This window comes from Melozone crissalis, unplaced genomic scaffold (assembly GCF_028551555.1).
Source record: "Melozone crissalis strain CALT ecotype California unplaced genomic scaffold, PUWL_Pcris_2 ptg000027l_1, whole genome shotgun sequence".
In the NCBI taxonomy this organism is placed as follows: Eukaryota; Metazoa; Chordata; class Aves; order Passeriformes; family Passerellidae; genus Melozone; species Melozone crissalis.
This window is the reverse complement of record NW_026535805.1, coordinates 69,014,644-69,039,906: the sequence shown is the minus strand read 5'-3', so window position 1 is coordinate 69,039,906 and position 25,263 is coordinate 69,014,644. Positions and strand designations below refer to the sequence as shown.

Genomic DNA, 25,263 nt, shown 5'->3' with positions numbered 1-25,263 from the left:
CCCAAAACTTCAAAGAACTCATGCTTCCTCTTTCAGAAGACTCATGTTCCCATGAGGAAGCATAGACCACAGATAACAACACGCAGAATTTCTAGTTCTTGATTTTTTTCTAACTATAGTTACCCCAAATATTAAAAGAATTATAAACTGATCAATTTCTTAGTCATTTTCTTAAAAAATATTTGAAGACATGAAATTATTGCACTGCATGCATTATTGCTTACAATTGATGCTGGTGGAAGTTCAGTTCTTCTTTCACTCCATTTTACTAGTATATTATGAAGGGCTGAAAAGACAAAGATTTAAGGCAATTCCAGGTAAACATGGCTTGTGTGTACTGCAAAGAACTGATGATAATTAATGTAATCAGAAATCTGTCCGTGTGAAAAAACGACAGTGATGCTGTCTTGAATACAATCAGAACTCATCTGATTTTTTCAGATCTGCAGTCTGGGAGTTAAGCTCCCCAGAAACAGAGATATGGAGACTTTATACAGGAAAAGGGAAAGGTGAATCTGAGAAGCAGATTATTTCCATGGTGAGTTCTGATCTTACTGTGTAGAAGTCCCACAGACAGAGTAGGTTACTGATGTTCTCAAGAAGAAAAGCCCCTCTTGTGCATCTTTTTTAGACAGAGAGGAGCTCTAATTTAGAAGTTAGGAAAGGAAATGCAATGACAACTTAGGAAATAGATGAACTGTAAAGGACTAAGTAGGGAGGATAGATCATCACTGCTCAGAAGTTGCTGTTTTAGAACAGCTGGGTAAAATTCTGTTTAAGAAGGGAATAAGATGTCAAAGAACAAAAAATTAATTCAGTAAAAAAGGCTAGACCTCTCTTAGTTTCATGCATGAAGGGTAGAACATGGTTCTGCCTTCTTTCCAAATGAAAAGAAATCATGACTGGTTAAAGCAAGAAGGAGGATACTTAATCTCATTATTTATGAATATCATTATGCCTCTCTTCAGAAGGGCATTTTGCCAGCTTTACTTAAGCAGCAGCTAGGCTCTTTCTCAAAACCCCATCTTTGGATGGTATTAGGAAAGCCAATCACTGTCCGGTGTCAGGCTATCCAATATTTGGGAAGAAAATTGAGGTTATGCTGAGGGGTCAATGCTAGCAATGTTTGCATTTCAAGATTTAGATGGTCTCCATCTAGCTTGGTCAATATGTAAGTCAAGAAATAAGAGTACATGATCATTTCCTAATGACTCTATTCTGTTGATGGGCCTTTTAGATTTTCCTGTGAAGGCAGATATTGATAATGGATTACAGCAGGAAGAGCATCCCAAATTCCTCTTTTTCAGAGGCAAAATTCCACCACATTATTCTTGTCCCATACTTACACATAGCTACTGTGAGTAATGCTGTATTGTAACTGAAACTTCAATGCAATCAATACTTTGATTTTATAACTCCTTCCCGCTCAGCCAAAATCCTTGATTTATTACTCATACAGGACACAATCCTGTCATCACTGAAGTCAGTGGAAAGACTGCCATGTAGCTCAGGTTAGCAAAGTTTTGATGGATAATTGCAGTAAGCATTCATGTGTACTCTGTTACTTGGCAGAAACAGTAAGGCTGCTTGCCTTTGAAAGAAAGGGTCATCCACCTATTCCTTAAGGAAACAGTTTAGAGACATTTACATTATTTTAAACCTGACATTGTCACAAGGTTGTTAAAACCAGACTATCAAATTCTTTTTTAGTAAATACAGGAAGATAACTAGCTGTGAAATCTGGCAAGCACCTGAATAGGCTATCTACCTCTGCAGGCTTGTATAGACCACTCACTGTAAGGAACTCCTACATCAGAAGATCCCTAAAGTGTGGATAGGTACAAATTAAGTGATTGAGGTACATAGGTGAAATTCATCTACCCTGAAAAAAATATTTTGAGGTGTGGTAGAAGATATTTCTGCAACACCTATTGGAAAAATAAATATGAATATGGATTTCACAAGATTATTTGTATCCCAAATGTTCTATTGAGAGTGTCACAGTTATTACTTTCCTACTTAGCACATCCAGTGAACCCACCATCAGAACTCAGGAAACTGCAGCACCATCTTCCTGATAAAAAAATCACAGAAATCCTCTCAGGACCCCTCTCTTATGAGAAGTGTACACAAAAGTTCAGTTAGCATAAGCCATACAAACTCATTTCTTGGAACATCTGCCAAAGTGAATGTATCTCTAGAGATTAAGCCACTTCAGTTAAGGACTCTTTGAGTCTAAGTGTAATTTGTTGTTGATAGTAATTATTTTTAAAGCACTGATGGTTGCACACCTGGTTATACGTGCGTTTTCCCAGTTTTCCTCTCATGCCTGTTAACATTTCTTGTGAAGACCCTGCTATTAAAAGGTAAGCCAAACATTCAATGTCAAGATAGAAGAACTGATTCTATTTTTGAAATCTCTTTCATCTGGCAGCCTGGCAGAATTTAAGTTCAACCAAGCAGTCTCAAGGTATGATGAAAAAAGAGATGCAAGACACTTGATTAACTGCTCTTGCTGACGTGTTTGATATTTTATCTCAATATATTTTGTTCCCTATTTATGAAGCTTCCACTACCACAACAGTGGTCTAAACCCCAGTTAGGAGCAGTATCTAATAAGGAATAAAAACCTCAAGTACCCTAGTCAGAAGAGGTGCTTATAAAAAATTTTAAACACCTACCTAAGATTATCCTTGCTTTAGCTTTACAATTTTTTATTTACTCCTTAAACCATTAATACTTTACTTATTTTTCTTCTGACCATAGATTTAAAAGTTTCTTCTGTGTTTGCCTCATTTTACCTCTTTAGCTGCTTCAATGCCTCCATTTCACCCAGCCATCAGACTTCTTTCATGATCAGTATCATAATTTCTCACCATTTTTCTTGCAGCCTGGACTCTTCTTGTCCTCTTTTCTCTCTTCTGACAACTTACCCCTCTATTTATGGATTAGTTAGAAACAATATGACTTTACCCACATTTCCTTCTATTTCAATTTCAACTCCCAGCTATCCGGTCATTCTTTATGGAAGGAGAATGAGAACAAGAAGAATATTAGAGTTAATGTAATGATCTTAGGAATCCCTTTCAAACAACTTGATTTCTCTGATTTAATCTTACCCTTCTTCAGGGACCTATGAAACTATTACTTCCTCAATCCACCAAAACTAAAGTTTTGGAAGATACCATTTTTGTCCACTTGGACCTAACACAGAACTCTTCTTGGAGCAGTGTATGTTCACGTCTTCATCAATTCCCACTTCACCTGACTGCTAAGGTAGTATATTTGAGAACATACTTCTCATCCACTCTTCAAGTTACTGTGTGGGTTTTCTGTCCTTGTTTTCCTTCTCTCTTCTCTCTACACCTTGTTTCTCATCAGCAAATACAAATTTGACTACCATCTGTTTGCTAATGACTCATAGATATACTAGGCTACTCCAGACTAAACTCCTTATGTCCAAACTGAAATCTCAGCTTGCCTCTCTGACATATCCTCACGTAGATGTAGCCATCATCTCCAATGCATCATGAATCAAACAGAAAGCCTATCTCTTCCTGTACACCAAACCTTTCTTTCTCAGCCAGTTAGCTCAAAATATGAGTCAAGGACACAACTTAAGTCTTTCTCCCAACTCACAAGAAGATCTTTAGCTCCTAGCAACTGGGTTGCAAGACTAAATGAAATGTAAGACCCAGCATGAGGAAACCATGCCAAGAGAGCTAGTTTGAAGCATAATTCTTCCAAATGCTTAAACAAATGGTTCAGAATAATAATGGTAGCTCAAGTTAACAGCAATTCACAAGATGTTAAACCAAGCCTTTTCTTAATAAGTCAATGTGAGCTCATAATTGAGACGCTGCACAGCTGTACATCAGTCAGCAGCATGGTCACTCAGGTAGACAGCTCAAGGGAAGTACCTAGATTCAGTACACCTGGACATGGAGCCCTCCTGGCAGGTATGACCAATGCCTCCTCACAACCAAACATCTATCCTCTCTCAAACAAAGAAGGATCTTTCCAGCTCTGAAAAATGTAATGTTGCCCTTCCCAAATCCAACGAGATTTTGGCCAAAAAAAGAGATTGCTTTCTGAGCTATTTATGGTCTTTCTTCTCTGCTTCTTCAATATTTCTCCCATTTGACAGAACTTACTACTTTTAATTCCCAAAGCCTGCTGACACTGTCACATTTTACTCACTGTCAGGATACTGACTTACTTGTCTGTTTAGACCATTATCCGAGCTACTGTTACCCACATTATTAGCCTTGCATAGGTTATATTTTGCAGGATCTCCTTATGATTGACAAGAAAACGAATAATCTTTTTTCCTTGAACTACTACAACAAAGTTCCCTTTTCCCCTGTTAACCCTCCAAAAAAAATGTTTAAACCTCTGAGAAACAGTTCCTATGTGGAATAGTAATCTTGATGTTGTCTCCCACAGGCATCTTGAAGGCTACTATCTACACATTCTGCCTTCCCTCAAAGGCAGAAATGTCTTTCAGAAGACTCATCTTCCTACAGATGGGATCAGTGTAGGTCCTCTGAAAAGAAAGTGTGTTAGAGCCTGCCCCTGAGGAGCTAAGTAGTGCTTGACAGTGCTTTAAAACAGGCAACTTACATTTTCCCAGTGTAACACTTTTCCCGACTGTTCCCCCTAAACTAAGCATTCCACAAGGGAATACAATATAGCAGAGCAGGAGCAAGCCAGGGGCCCTCTTGAACAGCACTATCATGATATCCTCTTTGCTGACCAATACTCCCTTGAAGTATCCTGCCTGACAGCCTCTAACCACCTTTTCCTTGTTTTCTTCTTCTTTCCTCACCTTAGGCGGCCATTGATACTTACACTTATTGGCCCCTGCTGGTAGTATATAAAACAATCATGTGGTTGTAGCAGATACTGCAGATGTCATCATTATTGTCAGTCTAACAAGAGATTCTAGTTTCAGCACAAAATTACTACAAAGAGAAAGCAGAGTGCAATCTAAGCTTAAGAAACTAATTTTTTGACTGTAGACAGACTGTGGGTGGCATGGCCTCCTTTTTATTCTTTATGGTATAACAAATTTGGGTTAGGAACATATGTACATATAATTTTTTTTTTCATTGTTCCAGCCTAGAAGACTGTTATGACTAAAGAAGTCATTAAATGTTTCAAGTCTGAAAACAGAGTTCTTGAAAAGAGAATGTGCTAAGTGAGAGTATTTGGAACTCTGGTCTCTGTTTTTGCTCACAACTAAAGAGCTTATGTGACAAAAACCCATTTGGATGAAGTTGCTCATGGAGAACACTGTTCTACTTTCTGACTTCCTCACACTAAATCTCTGTTTTTCTGAAGACTATCTTATTATAGATTTTTTTTTCCCCAGTATAATATTTTGAATTTTTGAGCTTTCACATTTTGAACTTCACAATAATATTCTGGCAGAAAGCTACAGGCTTCTGTGCCCAGTGCAAGTACAGAAGACATATGGATTCCTACAAACATCCCTTTTTAATAAGTATGTGGTATATTTTCAGATATGTTCTGAATCAGTAGTTTTTCTTGGATAGGTGCAAATATTCTTGCACCTTACAGAATGATGTTTCTTCCTCCCATAAAAAGACAACATGGAAATGTGGATTCAATATTATTAACATAGCAAGCTGAAAAAAATTAAAAGAGAAGAGGAAATCTAACCTTTCAGACCTTTGTTTTATATGGCACAGAGGAATAAAAGGACAAGCTCTCAACTGAAAATAAATCCTTGTCAAGTTACTTTTAAATCACCCTGATTAGTACAAATAGTCTTGACATATACTCTCCCCATACCGTCTATATGGAATAGAAAGAAATATTGCCTCTGTTCAAACTCATAAATTTGTGGATTTTATGGTAGTACATTAGGTACTTAATATACAACAGAGAGATTACAGTCATTAGGTTAGATCATATTCTGTAATTACCATGTTTAGGTACTGCAGTTCCACACTGAACTCAAGTCAGGTTGGTGGAGACTCCTCCTGGAATGCCATGCTTCAGTTCCAGAGTCATCTTCTGCCTTTCTTGGCTTTGAGGGGGAAAAAATACACCAAACAAGGTTTGTAAAAGTCACTGTGACAGCTACCTGAGTCTGTTGAGAGGATGAAATCTTCTCGGGGTGGGGGTCTGGGCTATCCTGTTTATCTCAGGCTAATGGCAACATGCTGAAGGCCAACAGTGTTTGTGCATTATGGTTTACTGTCACAGGATGTAAGAAAGGAGAGAAGGCATCTTTTGCAGTCATACTGATCATGGTTCTTGGTTATTTTACCTTATCTAGGTGCTATGAGGGGAAGAAATTAACACTTGTATAGCTCAAAAGAGAAGGAATTGGGTCCCAAAAGCTCAATGAGGCCCCAAAAATCCTCAGAAGAACAGAAGGCCTTGGATACAGTAAATCTGTGCTATGTGAGTCAAGACCAAGAAGGCACATATAATATCATACTGGAGCTTTGGCAGAATCTGCCATGAGTAGGATTAAACAGCAACTTCTCAAGAGTGCTTACTGAAACAGCACAGCAAGAAATTATACCATCATTACTGCTTTCGACTATATGCATATAAATGGTGTTTATTTATGATTTTTCAATTATCCTAACTTAACAGACAATACACCAAAACAAAACAAAAAATTATTGGGCCAGATGCAATGCAAACAATTGCTCATTTAAGAAGTCTGAGCCTCAGATTTCTGGATGCCAGAAAGTAAGTCTCAGCTTAAGTTTTCCATCTTTCTTACAATCGTTAGCAAACTCTCCCCAGTGCTCTGACAAGGATAAGTGGAGGAGCCAGAGCAGCTCTGACTGGGGAATTCTACACAGCAGCTTGGCTACATGATGTCTGGTACTAACAAGGATTAGCACCATTTTTCTTTCACGAATGGAAAGAAATGAGTCCCGGAGGTGTTCTTAAAATATGGATTAATGCTAACTAAAACTAGATCCCTTCTGTGAAAGCGTTTGTGGGGCAGCGGGTTGGGGAGCGGTCGGGGAAGGCAGTGAGGGGGCTGCAGGCCTGGCCCGGCAGGGAGGGAGAGCTTGCCACGAGATGGCAGCAATGCCACGTCTGGCTCGGCATCCTGCCTGGCTCCGCTTTCCCTTTTTTTTTTTTTTTTTTTTTTTTGTGAGTGAGAACCACAACGTTTTTACCTAAATACGAGCTTATTACAAAGTCAGCCTACCTTGTTCAGGGCCTATTCACCACCTTCATGCAACTTACAACGAGAAAACAACTTTGCATATTTCCCCACGAAAGAAAACTTGTCGTAAGTGAATAATTACAACCTTGAAACTACCTTTCCAAAAGGGCTTGTTTCTGTCTTTCCTTCCTATGAGCCTTTGTCTTTTAATTACAGATATAGGTAAGCATTAATTATGGAGTCAGGCCCAGTATGCAGTGATGGTGACAATTCATACTGGATTGAAAGTCAGAGTTGGGCACGTTTTTGCCGCCCGTTTGAAGGGAGGCCTGGCACAGAAACCCTTGCTGGGATCACGGAGCATAGGGACCTGTGACATGACAACCTTGGATCACCATTTCCTTTCCCTCGGGCTCAAGGAACCAACCTGCTCCAGGCTGGTGGTGGGGAAGCCTCTGGTGCATACTGCCATGTCATATTCTGATTGGTATTTCTTTACTTTTGGAAAGGATTGTTAATGGCAGAAATTCCTCTTGGCAACAAGAGCTCTCGAGAATGGCAACATAAAGACAAAGCAGTGTTCTGCAAGGAGAAATTGGCTCGTCTCCTTCCTCTCAGGAACAACACCTTGTTCTGATGAACAACTTAGAAGGAACGAGCAGGGCACATTTTGGACCTGAAAGCCTTCCCCTCTCCAGAGCGGGGACGAAAGCAGAGGGTAATTTCACCCAGGACGAGGGACCCCAGCACCCGCACCTCTCGCATGGGGCTGGCGGAGACGAACCGCAGGCAGAGCCGGGGGACAGACAGGACACCGGGGAATCGCAGCCGAAGCCTCCCGGGCAGGTGCAGCCCCAGAGCCACTGCCCTTCTCCGCGCCGGGGGCACCGGGCCCGGGACAGCCATCGCTCCCCTGGGGCCGCTCGGCGGCGGGCAGCAGCCGCCCGGGGAGGCCGTGCGGGGCGGGGGGCGAGGCCGTGCGGGGCCGTCCGGCGGCGCGGAGAGGCTGCGGGCTGGGCGAGCTCCGGCTGCACAGCGCCGGCCGCTTCCCCTCTCCCTGGGAAGTGATGGTTGAGTCCGGCGGCGGCGGCGGCGGCGGCGGCTTCTCGTGTGGCTGGCAGCCGCTCCGCTGCGCTGCCTGCGCTACTCTCGCCGCGATCCCTCCCTCCCTCTTCTCTCCTTCTCCTCCTCCTCCTCCTCCTCCCTCTCCTCCTCCTCTTCCTCGCACTCTCCGCATCCCTCTCCTGCCGACGCCGCCGCTGCCCGGCTCTCCCCGCCGGCGGCCGTGCATGCCTCGCCGCCCGCGGCCCCGGGCGTGCCTCCCCTCCCTCCCCGGGTGCCCTCCCTCCCCTGGGCGGGCGGCGGGCCGGCGGCGCCGGGGCTCCGCGGGCGCTGAGCGGCGCAGCCCCGCCGCGGCGCGGGACTGATGCTGTCTGTGAGCAGAGCGGAGCGAGCCGCCCGCGCAGTCCTGCAGGAGGCGCCGGGCGCTGCGCGGCGCTCGGGACCCGGACCGCTCCTCTCCGCCTCTCCTCGCCCTGTGGTGGTTATTTGGCGCTGTCCTTAGCCCCGCTGCCGCTCGGAGGACACGGTCGCAGCCGAGAAGAGCCGCCGGGGGTTTTGTGTGAGAGTGTGTGTGTGTGTGGAATAACTGCAGACATGACTGCGTGGAGGAAATTCAAGTCTCTGCTGGTTCTCTGCGCGGGGCTCCTCACTGCAGCTCAGGGTAAGATTCGGGTTTCTTGCATTGCATTCGTGTAGGCTGTGGTTACGGCACTCATAACCCCTCGGCTAAATCTCTGCCGCTCGGTTGAGCTCTCTCCCTCGCTTCGTTGCTGCGCCGGCAAACAGCAGGCTCCTGGAGCCCGGTCTCCCTTCTCCCTGCCTCCCACCTCCCGCCAGTGTTCCCCTAGGGCTCTGCTCCCGGCCGGTCACTTCCCCCGGGAGAAACCAGCCCCCTGGAGTTGGGCAGCAGCCGCTGCGACGCCGCGAGCGGAGCCGTGCGCATCCAGCCGCCTGGGCAGCGCCGGAGTTTGGGAACACTTCGCTCTCCGCGCACGCACGAACGGCACCCGCTGCCGTGTGAGGGACAATCCCCGGGCTGGCAAGTTTGGATCTCCCCTCCTCCCGCCTCCCCGGCTTTTGCCGTGCTCGAGGGGGAGCGCGGAGTGGGTGGTCGCGGAGAGCCGCCTCCGCCTGCTTTCAGCCGGCTCCGCTCCCCGCAAGTTGCGCGGAGGCGGGGGTGCGGCGCCGGGGACACCTCCGCCAGCTGCCTGCCCGTGCCCGAGGGAAGAGGACTCCTCTCTGCTGGGCGTGCGGTGGAGAGAGTCTCCCCACCTCAGCTGGGTTTCTCCTTAAAATCAATGGGGGAGGGTGGAGAAACGAGGGGGTGACGGGGGAGAATTTGGTTACACAACTTCAGTGCTGGCCTCAGCCCCATTACTTTGCCTCATCGCTGGAGACAACAACTTCCCCATTATTCACTTCGCCTCTCATTAGCCCTGCGCTTTTTCATGCTGGGAGAGATGCGAGTCTGTGTGTGCGAGAGAGAGGGAGGGAGCGAGGCAGCTCGGAGCTGAGCACCTGTCCCCGATACAGCCTCTGTCATCTCCCACCTCGCTCCCGGTTGTTCTGCCTGCCTCCGGGATGACGGTTCCCCTTGCGGTTTGTACCGTCTGAGTCTCCCTTAACCCTTCCAAGGCGCTTTGCATCGTTCCCACCATTTTATTTTTCTCGCTGCTCTTTTCGGTGCGGGGGCGGCTGAAGAGGGGGGAGCAGGGCTACCGCGGCCCCCGGGTTGGCGGGCGAGGCTGGAGCCTTCCCCGTCCTGCGGGTGCCCACGGCCGAGTTCCCTCGCCCGCCTGGGTGCCACGGCAGGGTGCCTTCCCTTCCATCGCCTCCGGCCGTGATCTGCAGGAAGAGGCGGTGGAAGGCCAGCCCGGGCCGCCGGGAACCGGCCAGGAGTCTTGCCCGGTCCGGAGGAGCGGCTGCGGCTCCACACCAGCCCGATAGCATCCCTCCTCTGCCCGGATCCTGCCGCTGCCGCGGTCCACCGGGCAACGCCACCCGGCTCTGTGGGAAGGGAGCGGGGCGAGAAAGGCGCACGGCTCTCCTGGGCTGTGAATCCGCGGCTCCCGGGGATGGGGCTGTGCCCGGCAGCACACACAGCCCGCGGCGGGCGGGGGCTTCTCGGCGTGGCCGCTCTAGCCAAAGTTCCAGCCTGCCGCCCCCCCGAGCCCCGGTGCCTCCTGCCCCGGTGCCGCCCGCGCACGTGCCCCGCTCCCGGCGCTGCCCCGGGCGCGGCCCGGCCCGGCCCGGCGGGGAGGGAGCTCCGGTCCCTGGCGGGGCTGCCCCGGGCACGGCCCGGCCCGGCAGGGAGGGAGCTCCGGTCCCTGGCGGGGCTGCCCCGACAGCCGCTCCCGGGGCCCGGACCGCGGGACGAGGGGCAGCTGCTGCCGCGGCCACGCCGCTCCCGGGGCGCGCCGACACCCGCGACTCATTTGTTAAATACACTGTAGCCCGTTATGTCGTTTGACATTTAAGTGTTTTCTTTTCATGGCTGACAGCACATACGAAAAGCTGGAGGCTGGATCATGGTTATTCAGCGACGATCCGACGTGTTTTGCTTACATACAAAGGCTTTGCCAGGAACGCTTGGGCACTGCCTCTGATGCTGCTCTGCAGAATGTAATTATACCTGCTTAATGTGAAGCAGCAACACACCCACTTAAAGGCTAAAGACTGACTTAATATTGAAGTCAAACAACAGGTTGAAGGGGAGCCATCGGGGACAGTTGACATAATTCCTTCCCGTTTACCTTCCCAGGCAATTGAGCACAGGTATCTATATTTAGTCAAATGTAATCCTGAGGCTGAAATTACGTTAATGCTTCAGAGAGTGAAAAAACTCCTTCCTTAGTAACATAAAGACCCAGCGTTTCAAGAGCACACGAAATAATTTTAATTATTAGATTCATAGAACTCTCTTTTGCCAGTCCCTTGCTATCAAATAATTTGGTCACTGTAAAAGGAAATCACCCAGGTTTTGCTTGGTTTGGGGATTTTATTAGCAAAAAAAGAAACAGGTGCTGAATTTCTGGAGGTGTTGCCACAGGCGTTCCCATATCTTTCAGTAAAATGACAGGTGGGTTGCTTTCCACAGTGTTCCTCGTTATGAAATGAAATGGAAACCCTTTGTTCCTGTGGTATTTTCTGTAACTTTTTTAAGGAACACGCAAGGATGAAAATGTACATTCATCATCGTTCACTGTGGTAGACTTGAGGTGCAGTTCTACACATTTCTTTGGACTGATTTAATCTGATTGATGGACCTGAGTGTTTTGGAAAACATTTGGGGAATCCTTCCCTGCTCATTGTGCTTTAAGCATCAAGGGAAATTAGTATGGAGTCATTTAAAGGAACCGCTTTCCCAGAAGCTACCCTATCATAGCAATTATGCCTCAACAAGACAGACGGCAGGGTGTTCAGCTATGCACGTTAAGATGGGCTTGTTTATAGAGCCATTTGCTAATTCTGATATGTTGTATTGTAACAAAAGCAAACATAAAGAGCCCTATTGATTTTCTTGAAAGAAAAAACACATCAATAGAATTTCTGTAAAAATTCATAGTGGTATAGAACAAATAATAGATTTAGACTAAAATTCAAGAAAAGAGTAAAAACATTTCTGCTGTGACATAAGGTCTGTGGACAGCCTATGTTCCATAGAACATATATTCAGTAGGAATACATGCTGCTTAGTACCTAGAGTTGTTCAGTACATGTTTTCAAGGTAATTTCCTGGACGTGTTTAGGACCAAATACAGCACCTTCATTGCCAACTAATTGCCTCAAACTAAATGTACATAAGCAGGCTTGTGCAGAGATGCATCATCCAGATTAATGGAAATAACAAAGGGAAAACATTTCTGTTCTTAAATTAGATACAGACAGTAAAAGGACTCTCACATCTACAGCTCAGGATTTTGTTTTAAAAAAATAAATAAATCTCAAAACATTTTATGTACCTTCTGTTTCCTGCTATCACTTTGTCATAATAATTGCTATAACTACATCACACAAAGTTATCACTCTGTTAAAGGCCTACTTCTGTTGGACTGAGAGTGTTTGTCTCTTTTAAAGTCTTTTTTTTTTCCTCCAAAGTAGTGTTTTTCAAACTGAGAGACTGGTCTCTCCAGAGAGGCTTCATTCTCTTCCAGAGAAGACTAAAGCAATTCTGAGGAAAATGAGCTGAAAAAAGGGAATTTTTAACAGAACATCAGTGCAAGGTATTGAACACCCAGCTGTAAAACCAAGTATTTGATGGATGCATCTCCATCCCCCAGCTCAGTGAGGAAATTGCCATAGAAAGGCATAGTAGAGAATATTCAGCTCTGACCATGTAATATTTTAAGGTAAAAATGCATTTACTTTTTGGTAAGATCTGTATCTGTACTATTTTTTGCATTGAGATATGTATATGATGTCCTAAACTATGTGTAGGAATAGGAAACTTGGTAAGCTTGAATGTAATGTAGTGGAGAGCATATCAATGCCACAAAGATTCCCCAAACACTCATTTTAGACTCTTGAACTCATAGTTGAGGTTGAATTACCACTGTCAACCAGTAAAGATTTTTCAGTTTCTCTGGTGTGTGTGTGTGTGTGGTACAGGATACTGGTGTGAGGAGCTGAAGATGGCTTACAGGCACATGAAGACATAAGCACAAATAGAACTTCAGGATGTATTGAAATCTGTGAGGCCACTTCAGCACCATCTCTGATTTGCATAGATAACCATTCTGCAAGTTGTCTATACTGCAAATCTGTCTATTTTGCTGACTCTCACTCTCATGTCCCTTTATACAGCCATTGTCTGATTTTGATCAGACAATGGGTTTTTTTTATTTGAGAAGGGCAGTTGTCATTTTTCTCCCTGCAGACTGGTTTTTCTATATAAACCCTTAATCTTATTTTTACTCATGGTGTGGTATTAGTGTTACATATGCATTGATATCAGCAAATTTTAAAAAAGTCATCTATGCCACTTATGCCTCCACAGCATTTCCACAAATAAAAACTTTTCTCCAAACAAATTAAGAAAATCTGAAACTGTAAATATTTTCAGTTATACATTCAAGATTTACCATGCTCTATAGAAAGGCTGAAAAGCCTCAGGGACCACTGTTTTCAACTTTTTCAAGATATAATCCATACACCATCACATTAAACTCCTTCTTGTAACCTTTCCTTGGAGAAGTGACTGCTTGATAGTGTCACAGTATAAAACCTCCAGTGGATTTAAAGATAAAATGTAATTTCATCTTGCTCAAATCCGTGTTGAACCCTGGTGTTTCTCTTTGGCCATGGTGACACTGTTGTGCTGGCAAACAGCTTTCCGTGCGGGCACGCACTGCAGCGGGTACGGGCTGCCCACAGCCGGCAGGGGAGGCACTGAGGGAAGGGGAGTTGCTGCTTTAGCTGTGCAATCCACTCAAGCAGTAGCATAAGTGTGAGACCTGGCCTCTAATTAAACTCCAGTGTGCAACTGGATTCAATTCAGGGTCACAGAACAAAAATCTGGCCTCTAGTTCTCCATATGGCTGCAAAATTAGCCATTTTAGACTGAGATAAATTGGATGTTCTTCCAATTTTTGCAGTGAGCAAAGAATAAGAATCATATGGAAATTCTCCTAATGTGTATGAATCACTTTCTTTTACTTAGAAGTTTTACTTTTCTATGTCAGTTCTAATTGCCCTTAAACCATTTTTTATCAACCACAAACTTTTAAAATAGGGGAAAAATGGCATTAATGCCTGAGGAGAGCTGTGAGATATTTCTTTGTCCTGACACATCTTTGTTCTGGCTGGATGAAAGACTTCACTCCACTATATGACATTTCCATTGCATTTAAGAAAATCTACACTGTATTTGTTATAAGCATTTCTCAGAGGAATAGCTACTTATACGAATAACTTGGATTATTGTTAGTGCTATATTGACACCCAAAGGCAACATATATCTGTTGTCTGCATTTAGTAACTGAATAGTAAATGCAGGCATGCAAGCACTCTTTCAAGAGTAATGCATCTTATTTTTAACAACAACCCTTACTTTCTCAGCGACAAGAACTTTTTCTGCATTTTTTTCTCATATGGAAAAAAAAAAGTAAAGAAAGTGATGGTAGTTTCTGCCATTTTTACCTGGAGGGCAGTTTTATTTAAAGGACAAAGCAGGATTTAATCACTCTTACATTGCTGATGATTAACCAGAACTCTTGATTAATCAGAATATCATCAATGATCTGCTTTTAGGAAAAAAAAAAAAAAAAAAAAAAGAAAAGAAAAAAAGAAAAAAATCACAAATTCTAGCAATTATAATAATGTCTTAATTTCCATAATAAAAATTAATCACAGTTTCTTACAGCTTTTTAATTCTTTAATTATGCATTTTAATGATAAATTCATGCATATTCTGAAATAGTGATTTGACTTCTTTCAGTTAAATTTCTTGTCTCATCCCTGTCCAGTAAAAGGCAACTTCAGGCCATTCTGAGAGCCCAATTCTGCTGCATTGGAAACTGAAATTTGTATTGATTTCTGAAATAGCTCAATTGGCTACTTTTGAATAGATTGGTACTTGAAATAATCCAGACAAAGTAGATATTGCAGCTGAAGGGTAGAGTCAGACCTTGTTTAAATTGAGCTCTTGTGGAGAACTTCTGATAATGTTTGCACCCATGAATGACTTAAAAAAAGGAAAACTAGGTGAAACCTTGATAATATTAATATATTTATTATATGTAGAAGCAATTTGCTTATAAACAGTATATCTGGTATCTCTGAGCATCTGACCTTTACCTTACTTCATTTTTTTTCTCTTTTTTTTCCTTTAAAGACATTAAGAACAATACACAGAGAAACCTAGTATCATTTTAGTCTCTGGATGTTTTATATCTGTCTTACAGTATCCTATGGATACTGAAGTACAGAATCATGTTCCGTATTCATGTCTTTATCATACAGTGGCTTTCCAAAAGAAACATTTGCAGCACTGCAGCTGACGCAGACCTGAATAAATTACAATGAGTAAAAGTTTTTTACAGTGTTTGTCTGCAAATTTGCATGAAATATGGTCAGCATTTAAAAATTAAATTTTGCAGTACTTGCTTCATGCCTTGTGTTCAATTGCAAGGCAATGTTTTGGGTTTTTTTAATGCAATTTTGCCAAACATAAAGTTCTTCTTATTTTTTTATTTCTTTTTTTCTTGTTTGATAGTTTCCTTTCCTTCTTTTTCTTTTTCTTTTTCTTTTTCTTTTTCTTTTTCTTTTTCTTTTTCTTTTTCTTTTCCTTTTCCTTTTTCTTTTTCTTTTTCTTTTTTCTTTTTCTCTTTTTCATTTTGTTTTTTCAGTTTTTTTTTTTTTTTGCTAGAGAATAATTTCTAAACCTATGTTTGAAGATTTTTATTGAAATGTTCTTATAATTTTGATGTTTGCAGCAAACCTTTGACATTTGTCACAGAGTAAATCTGGGTCTAGGGATATTTTTTTCCTCTCACCCATCCTATGAGTTGCAGATCAAATATAGCCATGATAGAATATTGGATAAATCATTGTTTACTTCCTTTGACCTGCCTTACTTGCCATATTGTGTTCACACATAAGCTCCAAAAGAACACAGACATTCAAACTTTTATTTACTTACACTGGTGCTGAAACACAAGCAATTTACAGTGCACTGGGAACAAAAGTGCAGCCAGCCTTGCCCTGTACTTGGAAGTTGGGTTCAAAGGTGGACCTAAACACATTGGAGACCACAATGAGGTTGTTTTCTTTTTAAAATACTGGCCTAGCTGTAGCCTGGATTTAAAGTGTCCTCACTGTTCTTGCAGTGCTGGCTGCTGAAGCGGATGGGTTAGCTTGCCTTGCTTTGCAGAGTGTATCCAGAATACATGGCTGAGATCTTAGGCTTGGCTTTGGGCGCTGTGCTTGAGCTTGCCTCGTGAGAGTGCCTTGGGGCTCAGCCTCACTCATGGTGCATCCAACACCCCCCATGGAACTCGGGACCCACAGCCCGGGCGCTGGGGGTGCTGCTGCTCTACAGCACAGGTGGAGCTGCACGGAGCAGGGAGGGCACTTTGTCAAGAAGCAGATGATGTTAGGAAGCAAGGGGCTAGATATTGCAGGAATATACATCAGCTTGCAGAACCTGCCTTGCCCTGAACCTAGAAAAAAAAAATGCAGGTGACTGTGAGGGCAAGAAAAAAAGGAAAGAAAGAATGACATTTACACAACAGTGAAATGTCTGAAAAAGCCTCTTCGATAAAATAAAAAAGCAATATTTAACTTCTTTTTAGACTAATTTTGCATGCTTCTGGCTGTGAAACAAATGGTCATGACAATTCACACTGTTCTCACTAGTGTTTGTGGGATATCAATGCAGAAGCTGACTACATTCAAGTGACTAAGTGTACTATTTTAGCTTTGCCCCAGCAGTCAGATTCTCTATTGGTATCCTGCTGATGTTTCTTATAATACAGAGATTGTGTCATACCAAGCATTTTTTTGAGGGGGAGGGGGAAACATCTTAAAATTCACTTTCAGAACCTCAGTTCAATCAAACAACTGCTAATATCACAATGAGTGACCCTCTGCATTTGTAGATATTTCTCTCGAGAAATTAAATTGATTTTCTTTATCTTAGCATGTAAATATCCTCAGCACACATTTGGACCCATTGTTTGCAGTGGCTCTTACACTGAAGAATGTCGTGTTAATAGATCTTACGAAGTCAACAGTGGCAGCAGGAGTAGCATTTTGATCATTAGCTGTACTCAATTATTTCTGTTTAGCTTTCCTGTGAAATCTATTGTGAAATTTAATTAACATAAAAGGAAGTGCAGAAATCTTCCTTTTTTTTTTTCCTGGTACATAATGTGGTTAACTTGAAAGTAGTTGTAGGGAAAAAAAAAAGCATTCTGCTATGCAGAAATACGTAAATTAGACATAGACTCTGGTCATCAGTTTAGTAGTTTGGGTTGCTTTATATCAGATTTTAACTAGTTAGGACCTGATCTAAAGGTTGGGGAGCTCACAGAATTTAAAAAGTCTAATTAACCTTAAAAGGTTTTTTATCTTGCCCTTGTTATAGCCATATGTCACACAGACAACTTGCATTGAAACGAGGATACTAGAAAAAAATCTAATAGGATTAAAGGAAATTCAAACCCTTTGTTATGAAATTGGCCACAGACACAGAAATGCTGTTTAGACTCATAGAATGGTTTGGGTTGGAAAGAACCTTAATGATCACCTCATTCTACCTCCCCTGTCACAGGCAGGGACACCTTCCACTAGACCATGCTGCCTAAAACCCCATCCAACCTGGCTTTGAACACTTTCAGGGATGGAATATCCACGGCTTCTCTGGGCAACCTGGTGCCTGACCACCCTCACAGTCAAGAATTTCATCATAATGTCTAATCTAAACCTTCTGTCCTTCAGTTTGAAGCCTTTCCCCTTGTCCTGTCGCTACCTGCTTTTGTGGAAAGCCCCTCACTGACTTGCTTGTAGGCCCTCTTTGGGTACTGGAAGGTGCTCTAAGGTCTTCCTGGAGAGTTTTCTTCTTCATGCTGAACAGCCCCAGCTCTCCCAGCCTGTCTCTGTAGGAGATGTCCAGCCCTCTGACCATCTTCACGGCCTTCTCTGGACTTGCTCCGACAGGTGTATTAGTATATTACTGTGTCAGGGGCCCAGAGCTGGACACAGGGCTGCAGGTGAGGTCTCATGAGAGGAACTAGAGGGGCAGAAGCACCTCCCTCCACCTGCTGGTCCCATTTCTTTCAATGCAGCTCAGGATATATTTGGCTTTCTGGGCTGCAAGCGCGCATTGCTGCGTCATTTGAACTTCTCATCCACCAACACCTCCAAGTCCTTCTCCTCAGGGCTGCTCTCAATCAATTCTCTTTGCAACCTTTCCCTCACCTCCTGTGCAGTTGAGGCACAGGAGTTGAGGCAAATTAAATTTCATGAGCTTTGCACAGGCCCACCTCTCAAGCCTGTCCTGGTTGGATGTTGTCACTTCCCTCCAGCATGTAATCTGCCCTGCAACTTGGTGTCGTTTGCTTAAAGATAAATGATGCCTCAAATTTTTTTGACCTATCTGAAATGTATCTCACTCCACTGGCTTTCACTGCTTATATAATTTATTTGGTTCTGAGGAAAGATTAACCTTTAATTGCTTTCTTTAGCAACATTTAGTAAACAGGCTGATAGCATGGAGATGATCTATGCAAACAGCAAAGAAGGATTTCTCCAACCCATGTTGCCATGACAATTTAGATTTTTCTTGTCAACTCCTGAGAAGCTTCAAAGTAATTTCTTTAAAGCAATGAATCAGGGGATATTTTGGAAATTAAAGTTGCTCTCTTTTTAAATTTAGTATCATTTAACACAGTAAGGGGCCTGACTCAAAAGATTGTAATATCTACAAACAAGAACTATTGCAAAAAAAAATAAAATCATGTAACTCTCTTTGTAGATCTCTGATAATTTATATCAGCTGTGAAGCTAACTTCAGATGCATTATCAAGTGACTTAGATTTTTATTAATTATATGATAATAATAAATAGTTATCATAAAAAAAAGAATGGATAATGAATAGTGGAGAGCCCAGCTTATAGCTGTCATTTTGATCCTCAGGACAGTATTTTATCTTGCAGGTATTTTGAGGTAATTAGATTACAGAAGGATTAGAGAACAAACTTTTATTTTAATAGTTACTATTATAACATTAGTTCAATGAATGAGAAATAAAATCAAAAGGCTGTCGTCTGCATATTTAAATTGCTATCCCAGATAAGTCCTCTGTACAATGTTATTAGTAATCAAACTGAACTTCCCTCTTGTTATTTGTTTTAATTGAAATAAACTGTTTTGAGAAAGAACTAAAACTAGTCCAAACTAATTTAATTTAATTTAATTCCTAAGAAATAAATTACTGCCTTAATGAGGTTTTTCTTAGGTTGCTGTTAGCACTGATGAAAACATGGTAAATGGAAAGAAGATAATGTGAAATGCTGTTTCTGCTGGGAAAATACATTTCTCTGTATAGAAGACAAGAAAAGTAGCTCAGTAATGGTTTTCTTTTTGAAATGTTCCTGGCAGATGATGGTCACTGTGTTGGTGTAGTTTGTTTACCACTTTGCAATAGATTTGAGATGAGTCATATCACATTAGAAGGAAAATTGAGAAGTTGTTTTGTCAAAGTGAATTCTGTTTTCCTTTTTTGTCATATATACTCAAATTACTAGCTCTCTTTAAACAGAGACACCTAATTGATTTTTAGAAGTGCTTATTCTTGTTGTGTCCATAAATCTGAGTTCCTTTTGTTGGAAATGGTCAATGCAAATATATCCTTTCTATACATGGAATAAGGTGACTGAGCTGGAGTCCTCTGTCAGTTCACCTCATGCATCTCCTTTACACTATTTTAGTTTCATGCTAGCTTGAACCACAGCAATTTCAACATCTACAAGCACGGTTGTTTTTCTCAAGCTTTTCTATCCTCTTGCCTTCAGAATGGGAGCTGACTGAATAAAAACTATAGGATAGATTCTCAAGATTTCTCTTTTATAGAGATTTTTATTTCTGTCTTAATTCCTTACTGAATTTGTTAGTCCACTTTACTGGTAATGTGTTTCAGTGTTTATCCACAGAGTTAGGAAAAATGATACATATCAGAATATTTGGTAAAGAAACAAAGAGGTGCAGTGTGAATAGAGTACTTATGATACATAAGATGCTAGGCATTCAGAAGGAAAAGTAACCTTCTTTTTCAAAAATATTTGATGGAAGAGAAGATTAATTTCTTGAATAATAGAATATGGGCATATTGAACAATAAAACGTGTGTGAGCTCAAGTTTTAGCACTAAGTTTAAGGATGCTGGGAAGAGGGCAGAAGGTAGTGTTTGCAGTCAAGAGCCTAGACTGTTGTGCCAAATACCTGCAGTTACCACTGCCATAAGAGAAAACTGCAGATCTCAGCACTTTTGAACATAAAGAAATTTGTGCTGTACTTAACTATTACACTCCAGAATCTTCAGAAACTGAACGCAATAGAGTGCTGTAAAGGGAATGAATAGAAAATTATATTAAGCATTTACTCCTGTTATCTCCTAGGTAGTATCTGAATTAAGCAAAGTTTCCAAATCTATCAGTGTTGTGTTATTGTTTTAGGAAGAAGAATTCCTCAAGGGAAGTTGAAATTTTTCTTTAAAGCTGCTGGACTTAAGTAATTCTGTGTATTAAAACAACAACCAATACAGAAAAAAACAACAAAACAAAAAAGCCCTGAACAAATGAACAACCAACCTGGATCTGATGTAGCCTGGAACAAAACATTTTTGATTACAAAGCAAACACAAATCAGAATTTGGAGCGAAGTGGACTCAAACATTACTGTCTATACTATATAATGGAGACTGTAGTCTGTGGCCATAACTAAAAAAAAAATCAGTTCCACCTCCACTTATATTTCCTCTATGAGTATTCATCATTTTTACATTTATCCTCCGTTGATGGTAACTAAGTACAGTTCCTGGTAGCTCCATTTTTCTTTCTAAAAACAGGTGATGGGCAAGTTCTGGTAGAAGAAAAGTGTCTACCCAGTTTTACCATTGTGGAATATGTACTAAACTTTTGATATTGTGCATCACTCTGCAGACCATACTTGCAGAATGGATATGTTTGTTTAAATATTTTGAATGTGCTTTGTCACTGTACTGGTTTTGTGTGGCCAGGTTTTGGTAGTTGGGATGCTACAGGGATGGCTCTTGTGAGAAGTTTCCAGAAGCTTCTCCCAGTAGAGCCAATCCTAGCTGGTTTCAAGAGGGATCCACTGCTGGCCAAAGCTGAGCCTGCCAGCAACAGTGGTAGAGCCTCTGAGAGGACATAGTTAAGAAGAGAGAAATAACCTGTGCAATGGCAACTACAGCTGGGAGAGAGCAGTGAGAATGTGGGAGAGGAACAACTGCAGGCACCCAAATCACTGAAGAAGGAAGGGTAGGAAGTGCTCCAGGTGCCAGAGATTCCCCTGCACTATGTGGTGTAGACCATGGTGAAGCATCTGTGCCCTGGCAGCCCATGGAGGTACATGAGGGAGCAGGGAGGAGTGGGTAGATGCCTGAAGCAGGCTGTGACCCTGTTGGAAGCTCACACTGGAGCAGGCTTCTGGAAGAATCTGTGGACCCAAGGAAAGAGTAGCCCACACTGGAGCAGGTTTGCTGGCAGGATTTTTGATCCCACAGGGGACCCGCGCTGGAGCAGCCTGTTCCTTAAGGACTGCACCCTGTGGAAGGGACCCATTCTGGAGCAGTTTGTGAAGAAGTGCAGCTCATGGGAAGGACTCATATTGGAGAAGTTTATGGAGGACTGTTGCCTGTGGGATGAATCACGTGGTGGAACAGGGGAAGAGTGTGAGTCCTCCTCCTGAGGAGGAAGGAACGGCAAAGATTAATCTCTGATGAACTGACTGTAATCCCCATTCCCTGTCCACCTGTATCATTAGGGGGAGGATATTAAGAAAATATCAGGGTGAATTTGTGCTCTAAGAGAAGGGAAGCATTGGAGGAAGGTATTTTGGGAGTTGGGTTTATTTCTCATTATCCTACTCTGATTTGATTGTTAATAAATTAAGCTCAATTCCCCAAATGGAGTCTGTTTTGCCTATGACAGTAACTGGAGAGTGAGCTCTGCATGTCCTTATCTCAATCCATGAACCTTTCGTTACATTTTCTACCTGGTGTCCAAATGAGGATGGGAGCAATAGAGCAGCTTTGGTGGGAACCCCCTTCCAGCCAGGGCCAAGCTGGTGCAGTCACATAACACTGGTACTCGCAGGTACAGGTAAATTAGAAGCATTTTTGCACTGTCTCAATAGCAGTTTGCAGCTCAGATCCATTCAGTTATGCTACTGTTGTCTTAGGTGTTGTCCAAAATGTGCACAAGAATCAGGTCCCCTGAGGGTAAAAACTCAATTAAAAAAACTCTGCTCTTTGATTCTAGAAGGATAATGCACTGCCCAATGTAAAAGAATGAGTCGTTGTGGTGACAGACTGTGTCAGGTGAAAGATGAGCATTCAGCATAGAGAGACAATGTAAATCATTCTTATATTTCATTGACATATTCCTCAATAGTGTCACTGAAGAAGATAAGATGTTAAAAAAAAAGCTACATGTGAAAAAATACGACAGTATTTAATGGGATTATCAGTCAGGACTATTCTACTTTTTTAAATCAATACCTACTCTTGTCATTTGCCCTCTTCCACTAATTTTTTTCTATGATATTTTGTCTATGATTACATTTATTCTTGAAATCTATTAGGCAGTGATTTATTAATTTGCATTATTGAATATCTCAGAGTATAGGGACCCATGATACAAAGGACTATATGGACATAGAAAAATAAAATGGACAATGTGGACAACATTGTGACAGAAAACTCAAGTCTGGGAAATGTTATTTCTTGTATGACAAGTATTAAACAAAACTCCTTATCTTCTGAAACTTAGGCCACAGGAGCTTCATACTGCCCTATATTTTACAGATGACATAGCTCAGATTAGTTCCCTTGTAACCATCAATCATTATTCAGGGTTTTTTTTCCTGATTTCCATTTCTGGCATTTATTTTACTGGAGAGCAGTGCATAATCAACTTCCCTTTTTGCCACCAGTAACACACAAACACTAATGTAGTCCTGCTAAGTAGAAATTTCAGTGTGTCTCAAAACTTGAAGCATCTGCTGGCAGTAGTCCTCTGTGGAAGTTCTGGTGCTACTGCTGTGAAGGTCTGATGTAGTCTCCAATAAAACTGATGTTCTTATGGGCATGGCATGGTAGTTCAGCTGCCAGGCTGATACAGGCTTTATGCTGACATGCTGAAAACCACAGTTTTTATCTTGTAGGACTGGCAGGGCTGGAACTATCAGTTTTGCATAATTAAACACTATTTATTTTTCTTCTTCCCTTACTGTTTTTTTAAAACTTTCCTTTTGAAGAGCTTATCTTTCTTGTTCCAGTCACTCTATTATTTCCTCTTTTGCTGAAGGAGTATAAGATAACTTCTTATTCCCCAACATGGTTGTTTAACATTCTCAAGGAAGAAAATGCCCAGGGTCTAGTCTGTGGTGACTCCTGCACTGGGGGCAACCAGTACAAAGGCTGAAGATGGGCACGGGGCACTTTTAAGACCTGAAGAATTAAGTCAGGGAAATAAAATGTCCCCAGATTTTGTGTGCATCCTATGAATTTGACTAAGTTTCTGTCTTCATGTATTTAAAAATGTAAAAAGTGTCACATCCAATCAGACCAGAATAACTTCTCTCTGACAATGGCCATTAGCAAATACATAGGAAAAAAAATTGCAGGAAGCAAGATATAAGACAGGCTTATATTTTAGCAGCCTCTGGCCAGTTTAGAGAACTCTTAGCCAGAGGTTGCATCTATGTTCAACATCCATCAACAAATTTAACCTTCATGAATCTGTTCTTGACCCTATTCATGATTCAGACTACCACACTATTTTCTGTCAATCTGTTTCACAATTTAATTCCTGCTGTGTGGAAAACCACTGTATTTTGCTTGTTTTGAAGCTTCTACCTGCTCATTTCACTGAGTACTTCCAGCTTTTCAGAAATACTTCACCCAGCACAGAGCTTTGCATCTGATAGATAGGCAGGATTTACGTGAATCTGCAAATTGCATACTTTTCCCATGTAAATGCAAAATATCCACATGGCTATTTAGAGTACCTACCTTCAATCAACACTAATGCATGATTCCCAAGTGCATTTCTCATAATTTTTAATTATTATGATATTGTAGTCAATGCTGCTGATGCACTTAAAAGAATAATTTTCTGTATTTCATTACAAACAGACCTCTACATTTATCCCCAAATCCTATTACCTGTTTTTTTATTCTCATAATAATATTTTATTGTTTTCTTTCCAATAAATAGTAAAGAATTTACCTAATGACCATCTGCATGACAGTGATGTTCAACATTTTCCCCTATGAGAGATTTCTGGAGGGACAACAGAGAAAATGCTTGGAAAATTAGGTCCTGGTGGGAAATGAATACATCAAACCAGGTGCTTAGTGATCTAAGCACCTCCTCCATTGATGTTGACCTCCATGCAGTGTGTTTAGTACCTCAATGATAGTATAAGGTGCCCTAAATTGTAGCTTCATCTTTCATGTATGCTGTTTGCCCTTCTGTGATCCAGTGTTTCACTTGTCACAAGTCATATCTTGACAGTGTTCTCTTTCCTGGCACAATAAGGAAAAATTATAGGGAAAACTGGTGTGGCAAAGTTGAATGATGGCATCTAGTGAAGGATTGGGTTTCTATGAAGATTAGAGAAATGCTGCAAGAATTTCTGGTAGAAAAGATTTAAGAGGTCCATTATACTGCAAACCACAAATACTGAAACCACTTCAGCCTTATAAATCAATCAATTTACCCCCTCTCAAGATCCAGATCTAAATCAAATTGTGGAAAAAATCCCACAAAAAACAATGAAAATTCTTTCCCGAGATAGATACTTAGCTCAACAGTTAAAACATGCAAGATATTCTGTGAGCTCAAATCCATAGGTTTCCTGTTGCAGTTTCATGTTAATATATCTGTTACGGTCTGAAAAAGTATTGTTTCTCTTGTTGCCTAAGACAACAGCCTTTCTACATGCATTTAAGATGGCTCTAGAGGATGTACAGATTCTGACTTTCCCTTTTATTGTACCTCTTCCTCTCAAGATTGTCAGTGGAAAAACCTTACATCATAAAAACAAAACAAAGTGATGCAAAATAAATACTCAGCAAGAGCACAGCTGACCTCTGGGAGCAAGAAGGCGTGAGATAAAAGTAAAAAGACTGTCTTCAATGTTAGCAAGTCTTCCATAACTGTTCTTTCTTCTTCATTGTGAAAGCCTTTGTTTCATTTCCATACAGGAGAAATTTCTGAATCTTTCTGACAGTGTATTCAAGAAAGGAAGGCATTAATTACTTTTTTCCTGTGCAAACAAAACCATTGCTT

General features: G+C 41.9%; 1 protein-coding gene across 2 annotated transcripts in view; it reads left to right on the top strand.

The window, feature by feature from the left end:
* Positions 1 to 8,594: 8,594 nt before the first annotated feature.
* Positions 8,595 to 25,263, top strand: part of CSMD1 (CUB and Sushi multiple domains 1) — a 1,069,501-nt gene continuing 1,052,832 nt past the window's right edge. Inside the window, exon 1 of one of the 2 annotated variants that reach the window (XM_054280127.1) lies at positions 8,595 to 8,888. In XM_054280127.1, the coding sequence (XP_054136102.1) occupies positions 8,822 to 8,888 (67 nt within the window). In that variant the 5' untranslated portion in view covers positions 8,595 to 8,821. The remainder of the gene's footprint in view (positions 8,889 to 25,263) is intronic. The other variant, XM_054280126.1, reaches the window with a different exon arrangement.